At 42.8% G+C, this 11292-nt stretch overlaps 1 protein-coding gene across 1 annotated transcript in view; it reads right to left on the minus strand.

Annotated features, from left to right (window-relative positions):
* Positions 1-505: 505 nt before the first annotated feature.
* The window catches only part of NIF3L1 (NGG1 interacting factor 3 like 1), a 17735-nt gene continuing 6948 nt past the window's right edge, over positions 506-11292 (minus strand). Inside the window, exons 4-7 of the mRNA XM_003785038.3 lie at positions 9134-9260; positions 5298-5436; positions 3693-3776; positions 506-945 (exon numbers count right to left, since the gene is read on the minus strand). Coding sequence (XP_003785086.1) covers positions 761-945; positions 3693-3776; positions 5298-5436; positions 9134-9260 — 535 coding nt within the window. The 3' untranslated portion in view covers positions 506-760. The remainder of the gene's footprint in view (positions 946-3692; positions 3777-5297; positions 5437-9133; positions 9261-11292) is intronic.

Here is an 11292-nt window from a genome sequence, read left to right on the forward strand (position 1 = left end):
GTTAAAGGAGCATCCAAGTGGATAAAGGGGGCCGAATTAAATGGGACAGGATGATATTTTGAGATGTCTGACTTTGTTCTTTCTCCTTGGAATTTCACTCCCTGGCCCTGCCCCGTAGGTAAGGCAGCCAAGTTCAAAATGCTCCAGAGGGAAGTGAAAGAAAAAGCAGAAACAAAAGACCACGGAGGGAAAGAAAAATTATGAGTCACCTATAAAGCAATAAAGTAATAGTAATATGATTGTGTACGTGTTTCATAAAATTCCATCCTGATAAATCTCATCCTTATTCTGAAATTTAGGTGGGAGACTGGAATTTAGGTGGAACTAGAACAGGGACATACCGATAGACCGTATCACCCCAAAGAGGCTACTAGAAACAAATGGGCTACTACCTGGAAACAAGTGTTCAAACTTAAGTCTATTTTTAAACTAAACAAGGCCAGAGAGATCTGGATTGACATATTCTATCTATAATTAAACTAAGAGTTATTTGAGCTACTTACTGAGAATAAGTAAGCAGATTTTCATCCATCTTTCCTAGAGCATATAATGAGTGTTTGTTCTTTAATATAGTAGCTATATTACAGTTTTAACCTTATGATCTACAAAACGTCTGGTGAACAAGATTAACAAACTGGAAATGATAATACATTCTAAGACACTCTTTAGGAAGGACAGGAACTCTGCTGACTCATATTATGAATTTGAGCTGGGATCTAATTTGTTCATAGATTTTGTTATCCTGATGTTCATATATATATTATACCACATGGAGAGGGTCCCTGTCTGTCTCTGACAGGATAATATTAATCTTATTCTCCAAGTGAGTACCCAGCATATCCCGAAGGTCAGAAAGAAAGCCTCGTTCTGTGTTGCTATGTTCACAAAGGATGACATTTATTCCTTGGGAAGCAGCATCCAGAACGTCATGATGGGACATCTCACCTGCCAAAAAGGAAAGAGCAAATACTTACATATTAGACATGGAATGTGGGGAATGCTAAATCACAACAGCAGAAATACTGAATTTATATTCTGCATAAAGTAAATGTAATACTATAGAATTACTGTACACATAAATCTAGAAGGCTATGTACAGTTTTCTTATATGTCTTTCAACTTAAAACAAGAGAGAGACCATCCCACTGAGAATTCCAACTTCTTTCTCTATAGTAAAGCCCAAGACAAGTATCTAAACCAGCATATTTAGTCAGAACCAGATCTGTATACACCCATTCAAAGTGTTTTCATAATAAAATGAATAAACAATGCTAAGCAAAGCAGGGCTTTTGGAAAGCCTGCTTCTTATGTAAGTAATAAACACCTCAGGAGAAAATCCTAGGTATACTTCCCAGAAGACTTTTATGCTTTAAGAGCTCCAATATTTTCACCATCAACCTTAGTCCAACTCAAAAGGATGAAATGAGTTTATGATTATTTCCACATTAAAAACAAAGCATTTTTCTTTGACTTAGGCAAAATTTCTGGAAATTCTCAAGTTATTAGCAGAAGGGGACCTTTTTTTTGACAGGAGCCTCAAGCTGTCCCCCTGGATAGAGTGCTATGACATCACAGCTCACAGCAACCTCCAACTCCTGGGCTCTAGCGAGTCTCCTGCCTCAGCCTCCCGAGTAGCTGGGACCACAGGGGCCATGCCACAATGCCCGGTTATTTTTGGTTGCAGCCATCATTGTTGTTTGGCGGGCTGAGCTGCATTCGAACCCACCACCTTAGGTGTGTGTGGCTGGCACCTTAGCCACTTGAGCCACAGGCGCCGAGCCAGCAGAAGGGGATCTTGTATGTTCTAAAAGACCTGGGGAAAATTCCAATACACTGTTTTGAATTTTTATGAATACATTTGTATTTAAATAAATAAATCCGTTTGTGAATTTTATGGCTTCTAATTTAAGAGCAAACATGCATTTTACACAATTTCTTTTCTGTGTAAAAGCATAATTTTTAACTATTAAATACAATTAGAAACATAAGGTATAAGAAAGAAAAAACATAAATGAGTTTGTTTATTCCCAGAAATTTTCAGTTCCTCACACTTTCCCCCCCAGTATGTGTCATTTCACTATAGGAATTGTTTTTATTCATGTACCTTTTAAAATATTTTATCTATAATAGGAAAGTAAAAAGGGAGGAAAAAACACTCAGCTGGCCTAGGTAGAAGCCATGCTTTAGGAAAAGAGGCTTCCTGGACTATTATGAACTCACTAGCTGGAGAAGACATGAAAGTGGGGACACAGTGAAGACTCTGCAATATTTGAAGCCAAAGGAAAGAATGGCTCAGGATGGCTGCTACAGGAACAAAGGAGCGACTAGAAAATGACAAGAGCTAAGCGAGAGAAAATTTACATTTGCAAGGAGCAAGCTCCCCATCTGCTGGTCTTTATAGGATATTACCCTTAACCTATTACCACACAAACACTGACGGGGCCTCGGGCTCACAGGAAGGGTGGTGAGCTTTGGCAGAAGCCAATATTTGGTCCTTTAGCTAGTGCTTCGACCCCTGAAGTATATTCAGAGTGATGGTCCTTGTTCTTAGGTGATTACATGCTATAAGGTCATTATTTCTGCAATTTATTCCAAAATGGTTCTGGAAAAATACATAAAAATTATATCTAGGGTGGCACCTGTGGCTCAGTGGGTAGGGTGCCGGCCCCATATACCAAGGGTGGCGGGTTCAAACCTGGCCCCAGCCAAATTGCAACAAAAAAATAGCCAGACATTGTGGTGGGCACCTATAGTCCCAGCTACTCGGGAGGCTGAGGCAAGAGAACTGCCTAAGCCTAGGAGGTGGAGGTTGCTGTGAGCTGTGTGACACCATGGCACTCTACCTAGGGTGACAAAGACTCTGTCTTTACCAAAAAAAAAAAAAATATATATATATATATATGCGCACGTTTATGTATATATGTAAAAAACACATTTTTAATTCATACATTATGTGTATATACATGCATATATTCGCATCTATGTACATAGACAATTTTTGAAAAAGCCTAGTAAGTTACTCAATGATCAGCTCGGTGCCTGTGGCTCAAGCAGCTAAGGCGCCAGCCACATACACCTAAGGCAGTGGGTTCGAATCCCCAGCCCGGGCCCGCCAAACAACAATGATGGCTGCAACCAAAAAATGGTCAGGCGTTGTGGCGGGCGCCTGTAGTCCCAGCTACTTGGGAGGCTGAGGCAGGAGACTTGCTTGAGCCCAGAAGTTGGAGGTTGCTGTGAGCGTGATGCTTTCCTCCATAAAGAATAAAATACATCCCTAATGCTGGTGTAGTTCCTGTTTAATTGAGGTATTTATTAGACATCATCTATCTGCCAGGCACTGTCCTAAAATCTTCTTTTTTTTTTTGAGATAGAGCCTCAAGCTATCCCCCTGGGTAGAGTGCCATGGCTTCACAGCTCACAGCAACCTCCAACTCCTAGGCTCAAGCAAGTCTCCTGCCTCAGCCTCCCAAGTACCTAGGAACACAGGCGCCCACCACAACGCCCGGCTATTTTTTGGTTGCAGCTGTCATTATTGTTTGGCGGGTGCAGGCTGGATTCGAACCCACCATCTTAGGTGTATATGGCTGGCACTTTAGCCACTTGAGCCACAGGTGCCGAGCCAAATCTTCTATTTTTTGTATTTGTAAGAAGTAGACCATAGATGGGAAAGAGGGACACAAAGTCTACCCTACCTGTAAGGTAGAGGTCAGCCTCTACACCCTGCAGAACGCTGCTCCCAGAACCAGCACACAGGGCCACGACTTTGACTTGGGACTCTTCAAGATAAAGGAAACAAGAGACCAATGTTTTACAATTCCTTTTCATTTTAATAGTATAATTTGTACCAAAAATCCTTGATGTAATGCAGACTTCACTCTGCAATTCCAAGTATTCAGCATCTAAATTTCTAAAATGGACACTTCATTAGTGGTCACTGCAGTGTAGGACTGTGGTGTGTCAAGGCAGGGAGGGCTTTGGAGCTGGATCAAAATTCAGATCCCACCTCTGCCATCCACTTTTCTGGAAAGTAACTCCCATGAGTTGTTTGACCTAACTGTGTACTTTGAGACATTTTACTCCTTGAACCTCGATTTTGACCTGTAAATGGGAATAATTTTACCTGCCACATAGCTAACAACAGCTGGCCCTTCAACTGTACTTAACATGCACCAGTCACTATGCCATGTCACACAGACTATACGACCACTCTGGGACACAGAGGAGTTAAAAATCCTGTCAAAAGTCACACAGCAGATAGGACAAATTTGAACCCAGGTTGTCTGAACTCAGAATTCATATCCATAGCCACTGTGCCCCACTGCTGAGGCAGCAGAGAGCTAGGAAAGACTCAGGACAGTGCTGGGCTCACTGTCTGTATCCAACTAATGTTCATTCTTTTTGTTCTCCAAAATACTAAGAAAAACCAGAAGAGAAGACAGTGACTACAAGACTTAGAAACTACCAGGGATCAGAGCACTTAGCAGCCCCTCACTATAAAATATTACCCATCTTGGGGCGGTGCCTGTGGCGCAAAGGAGTAGGACGCCAGCCCCATATGCTGGAGGTGGTGGGTTCAGGTCCAGCCCCAGCCAAAAACCACACACACACACACACAAAATTACCCATCTTGTGAAGGGCAAAATTTATGTTGCAATTTGCACTTTAGGCCTTGCATGGGTTATACTGGGCAATGTGACTAATGTTGGAAGATGAGTTGAGCATAAGTCTTTTTTTTGTTTGTTTGAGACAGAGTCTCACTATGTCACCCTCAGTAGAGTGCCGTGGCATCACAGCTCACAGCAACCTCCAACTCCTGGCTCAAGCGAGTCTCCTGCCTCCGCCTCCCAAGTAGCTGTGACCACAGGTGCCCGCCACAATGCCCGGCTATTTTTTGGTTGCAGCCGTCATTGTTGTTTGGCAGGCTCGGGCTAGATTCGAACCCACCACCTTAGGTGTATGTGGCTGGCGCCTTAGCCACCTGAGCCACAGGCACCGAGCCAACCGATGGCTTTTTAAGACCCTCCAAAATGTTCTCTCTGTAATAGTGACCAAGTCTACCATCATTAGACTTTCTCTACTGACTTGAGATGAAAACACAGCATGACTGAGAACTAAACCTCACTGATTAAGTCAATCAGATGTATTACACAGTGGAACCTTGCTCACCCTGACAGATACAACATCTCCTATGAGCTGCTAATACTTTTTCTACCATTTACATTAATACAACCAAGAGTTTCAACTTTTATCCAATGTTATCAGTAGTTATATCAAATAAATGAAGGTGACATAATTACCTAAGGTCTTCCCTACTCCAAGAGCTAAGCGAATATGAGATAGTTTCAGGTGTCTTTTGATTCGTTCAATAAGGGTTGCCAAGGAGACAGATTCATCCAGTGTGCATAATCGTCCCATTCCAGTATGTAGAAGCAAAGGCTGAAAGGAAACATAAGTTAGAAATGCTGACCATTATCAGTCCTAAGAAAACAAACTTATTGAACAAACAGCAAATATTGAAATCAATAAAACATGCACATTATGAGCTTACTATAGCAAGCTCCATGCTAAAGTATGGGGTGCAAACTTAACAAAAACAGTTTTTGGTTTTTTTGAGACAGAATCTCAAGCTGTTGCCCTGGGTAGAGTGCTGTGGCATCATTGCTCACAGCAACCTCCAACTTGGGCTCAAGTGATCCTCTTGTTTTTCTATTTTTAGTACAGATGGGGTCTCGGTTTTGCTCAGGCTGGCCTTGAACTCGTGAGCTCAAGCAATCCACCCACGTTGGCTTAACAAAAACATTTTGGCTTCTAGGAGGGGGTGAGTTTTAAAGTGTTTAAACACAAAGTAGGTACTATTACTACAGGAGCACAATGTAATAAACTAAATAAGCTGGCCCTTGGGGGATAGTACTTGGAGGAAATACATTCAAAAAAAGTTTTATAAGGACTTGGGTCTTAGAGGAAAATCAAACAGAGTTAAAAAAAAAAAATTGTGGGGGAGTGTAAAGGCAGGTGCAGTACTGGCAGGATAAAGGTAGGATGAGCTGTGAAAGGCACGCTAACCAGAGAGAACGTACCAAGGTGCCAGAGGCCCAGGAGAATCCTTGTAAGGGCTCATAAGTAGCCAGCTGATATGGAGAGCATGTGATGGGGAAGGAGGTTGGGGCTGGAGCAGATCATTAAGCATTTCCCACAGTGTGCTCAAAAGCCTGGACTTTCTTCTGTAGACACCCAGTGAGGAGACTACTAATATCCCAAGAGAAGAAAGATGAGTTTCAACTACTGTGGTGGCAGAGCTACCAAAGGGGAGAAAAAACACTGAGGGACAGACTTAGCAGGGCTTGCACTTACAGGAGCAAAGGAAGAATGGTGAAACTTGGAGAATAAAGTAGACAACAATACCTTACTACAAAATAGAATAAAACAATGGATATTAAGGGGTGGCTGGGGATAAAGTCCTTTTGTATGTACTGTATGTAAAACACTTGTGGGCTCAGTAAGTAGAAGACCAGAAAGTAGTCAAAGGCTGGGTGAGGTGGCTCATGCCTGTACTTGTAGCCCTTTGAAATTTGAGGCTGCGCGTTCAAGACTAGCCTGAGCAAGAGATCCCCATCTTTACAAAAGATAGAAAAATTAGCTGAGCATGGTGGCATACACCTGTAGCCCAAACTACTAGGGAGGCTGAGGTAGGAGGATGCTTGAGTGTTGCTGTAAGAGTCTCACGAAAAAGCAATGTCACGAAGAATAAGCACGCTTATTGAAATTGTGTTTTAAATAAAGGTGCTCAGCTCAGGCTGCTCACTCAGGCAAAATGGCAAGCTTTCTTTATTTGCTGTTGGTTTATATAGGCAATCTTGTGCATGTGCACTATGCAGCAATGACCTCATTAATCCATTTAAACATCTTATGACCACCTGCCCTGTAAGTAGCTCCTCCCTGGTAATCTGATAATCCACCCAACATACACCTTTAAGCATAACCCTTTTAACATAACCCGGTTTAACATAACTTAATGAAGAACATGTTGTCAATTATTACTTTCTTTGTTCTTATCTGATGAAGCCTGAGGCTATGGGGGAAAGAGACAATGTGACCGTCTGTTCTAACTGACCATGCCATTTGGAGGCAGATACTTTGAATCTTTAAGCAAAGCATAGAGAAACTTCTTGGGCATATAGAAGTTTGTGTGCAAACCTCTGCTCCCATGTAGGCCTTAAGTCAGGAGGGTTTTGCTGGAGACTTTTATAAGGAATTCTCAGGCTGGATTTCTCAAAAGCCTTTCATGAGCCCAGGTTTTATCTGTGCCATTAGATACCTGTATGCATTGGGTAAATTCCTCTTCTCTTGAGGTCCCCTAGCACATTTCCATTCCCAGACCCATCAGCAAGCGACCTTCATCACTTACCACAGATCAGGAAAGGTTACTGATGGGTATCTGGCCAGTTTTCTGAAGGGCTTTTTCATTGGCCTTATAAAGTCAACCTTAATTCCTAACACAGTCTGGAAATGCTATTCCAGCCAAAGCCTTGGTCATGTTAGGCCCACAACTAACCTGGCCACATGGGATTCTGCCTCAGTTTCATACAAGTATGCCTGCACAAAGTCTTTTCACTGCTCTCTCTCAAACGGCTTTTTTGGCCAGATGCATATAGGTGTTTCACCTATACTTGAGCCCAGGAGTTTGAGCTGTGATGATGCCACCACACTGTAGCCTGAGTGACAGAATAAGAGCCTGCCTCAATAAAAAACAAAAAGCAGGCAGGGCACAGTGGGTCACACCTGTAGTCAAAGCACTCTGGGAGGCTGAGGCAGGTGGATTGCTTGAGCTCCAGGAGTTCGAGACCAACCTGAACAAGAACGAGACCCTTGTCTCTAAAACAAGCCAAACATTATGACAGGTGCCTGTAGTCCCAGCTATCTGGGAGGCTGAGGCAAGAGGATCACTTGAGCACAAAAGTTTGAGGTTGCTGTGAGCTATGCCTCTACTGCACTCCATCAAAGGTGACAAAGTGAGAGTCTGTCTCTAGAAATAAAAAAAATAAATAAAACACAAAATAGTTGGAAATTCTCTTATATGCACTTTTTTTTTTTTTAACCTCAAGAAAGCATTCTGACACAGAAAGTAAAGATAGAAGAATTATCACCACACGAATGGCTGTCAAGTGAGAAGTGTGAATAACATGGTCCAAGGAAAGGGTTATTTTAAGAAGAGATCAAACCAAACCTATAACCAAGTCTGTAACCCTGAAGAAGTACCAACACATTCCTATTCCTGGAATGCCTCCCTTTCAATGTACTTTCCAGGGAATATTAGTGTGGGGCAAGACGAAGTTGTTTGATCTTTCTTGTCCACAGTTCTGCTAGAAGTTACTGTAGTTTTCCTAGCCATAACTGGGCATGTTTGTAATGTCATGATTATGTAACTGCTGGCTGCCACTTTGCCACTTTTGTTCCCCTGGATATGTAAGCGCACAGGACCTTCCGCTTGGACAGACTTCCCATGCTTGATCTCCCATGGCAAGCTGAATAAAGCCATGTCATACTGGCCCTCAGTTCCTAAGTTTTTTGTCAGCCTGTCTGATTCGGATCATTTGCGTGACAATTATGTTCTCACTGCCACTTTATACTTCTTAGGTAATAGTTAATGGCCTGTTGATCTAACAATTCATGAGGGACAGGCCAGTGGCTCACACCTATAATCCTACCACACTGGGGAGGCCAAGACAAAAGGAATGCTTGAGCTTAGGAGCTCAAGACCAGCCTGAGCCAGAAGAGACCCCATTTCTAAAAGCAGCCAGGTGTTGTGCTGGGCACCTGCAGTCCCAGCTCTGTAGTCCCAGTTACTAAGGAGACTGAGGCAAGAGGACCACTCAAACCCAGGAGTCTGAAGTTACTGTGAGCTATGACACTACAGTACTCTACCCAAGGCAATAGAGTGAGACTGTGTCTCAAAAAAACAAAACAAAGCAAAAAAACAATTTATAAATGAATTTGCTGAGGAAAAATGCAGAGAAATGAAACTCAAATTGTATGCACTAAACATGTGTGATTCTTGGTGAACCAGTTACACTTCAATAATGCTGTGAGGAAATGCCCAGCCATACAAGATCAAATGCTAAAACATTTTTATTACCTTCTCCAGTGACAGAATTTCAGTCTTCTGATAAAGCTGTTTGTTCTGGGAGAGAAAATCCACCACCTGCATCAAAGTCTTCTGAGTACAATTTACACTGATCCGTGTTTGGTCTTCATCATCAATCCTAGAGATCACTCATTAATTTAGGATAAATATAACCAAAATGTATTTTTAAAACCCCCCAGTTTACATACCTGCTATGATGGGAGATTAGATTAACATGGAACTAAGGATTTAACCAACCCATTTAATCCCAAACCAATCCATTTTCTAGAAGTGTTTCTCAAACTTTGGTATGCATCTGAATCACAGGGGTTTTTATTGAAACAATGCTGACTCTACCTGGAGCTTCTCGTCTAGGTGAAGGTCTGAGAATTCACCTAACAAGTTTCAGGTGATGGCAATGTTGCTGGTCCAGGGACCTCACCTGGAAACCATTGTTCTAGAACTGTTCTTAATCTCAATTGTGCATCAGCAATTGGCTCTGCTGGGCAGGGTAGTGCATGCCTGTAGTCTCAGCTATTTGGGAGGCTTCAGCCCAAAAGTTTGAGACTACAACGAGCTATGATCGTATCACTGCACCCCAGCCTGGGTAACAGAACAAGAAAAAACACCATTGCAAATGTCCTGAAATAGTTGAGGGAATTAAAATAAAAATTATCCAGAGATGTTGGTATCTTTCCAAACATGTACAGGGTCATGAAGAAATATATAGTTTTGTTTTACACATTTTTTTCTTAATGATATGCTGTCTCTGCCTGTTTTTTTGAGACAGAGCCTTAAGCTGTCCCCCTGGGTAGAGTTCTGTGGCCTCACAGCTCACAGCAACCTCTAGCTCCTGTGCTCAAGTGATTCTCGTGCCTCAACCTCCCAAATAGCTGGGACCACAGGTGCCCACCACAACGCCTGGCTATTTTTTGGTTGCAGCCATCATTGTTGTTTGGCGGGCTCGGACTAGATTCAAACCTGCCAGCTCAGGTGTATGTAGCTGGCGCCTTAGCCGCTGGAGCCACAGGTGCTGAGCCTCTTTGCTTTTTTTTTAACGAACAGGAGAGGTCTTAGAGATCTTTCTATGTAAGTGTATACAATCTCCTTTTTCTTTCTTTCTTTCTTTTTGAGACAGAGTCTTACTATGTCACCCTTGGTAGAGTGCTGTGGCATCACAGCTCACAGCAACCTCAAACTCTCAGGCTTAAGCAATTCTCTTGCCTCAGCCTCCTGAGCAACTGGGACTACAGGCGCCCACCGCAACGTTTTTTTGTATTAGAGAAAATATCTGGGTTTTACCATTAGACGGAGGTCCAGACATTGTTTTTCCTTCTTTTCTCAAAGTTCCAAAGATGATTCCAGTGTTGACAATTATGCTTCCAGGTTATCTTTAAAAGAGTCCTTTAAGGCCAGGTGGGGTGGCTCACGCCTGTAATCCTAGCACTCTTGGAGGCTGAGGTGGTGGATTGCCTGAGCTCACAAATTTGAGACCAGCCTGACCAAGAGTGAGACCCCGTCTCTAAATATAGCTGGGAGTTGTGGAGGATGCCTATAGTCCCAGCTACTCGGGAGGCTGAGGCAAGAGAATTGCTTAAGCCAAAGAGTTTGAGGTTGCTGTGAGCTATGACACCAGAGCACTCCACTGAAAAGTAAAACTCTAAAACTCTGTCTCAAAAAAAGAAAAAAACAAACTTTCTTTCTTTTTGAGACAGAGTCTCACTTTGTTGCTTTGGCAGAGTGCCCTGGCATCATAGCTCACAGAAACCTCAAATTCTGGGCACAAGCGATTCTCTTGCCTCAGCATCCCAGGTATCTGGGACTACAGGCACCTGCCACAATGCCCAGGTGGGGGTTGGTGGGGGTGGTCTCGCTCTTGCTCAGGCTAGTCTCGAACTCGTGAGCTCAGGCAATCCACCTCAGCCTCCCAAGTGCTGGGATTACAGGTGTAAGCCACCACTCTCGGCCATAAATAACGAATTTTCTTGATGTCTATCTTTTTGGAGAGGCTCTAAGGCATTGCTTCTCAGAGGGTGATTCAAGAACCTCCTGCCTCATTGTTAATGTGGTATATACAAAAGATGCAGATTGCTGGCTTCATCCTAGATCTGTGTAATTATAATGGGGTTTGCCTGCCTTGTGTTCATTCAGTAATATTTTTTTTTTTTTTT

This window comes from Otolemur garnettii, unplaced genomic scaffold, assembly GCF_000181295.1.
Source record: "Otolemur garnettii isolate 467f Iridium unplaced genomic scaffold, OtoGar3 scaffold00013, whole genome shotgun sequence".
Taxonomy (NCBI): Eukaryota; Metazoa; Chordata; class Mammalia; order Primates; family Galagidae; genus Otolemur; species Otolemur garnettii.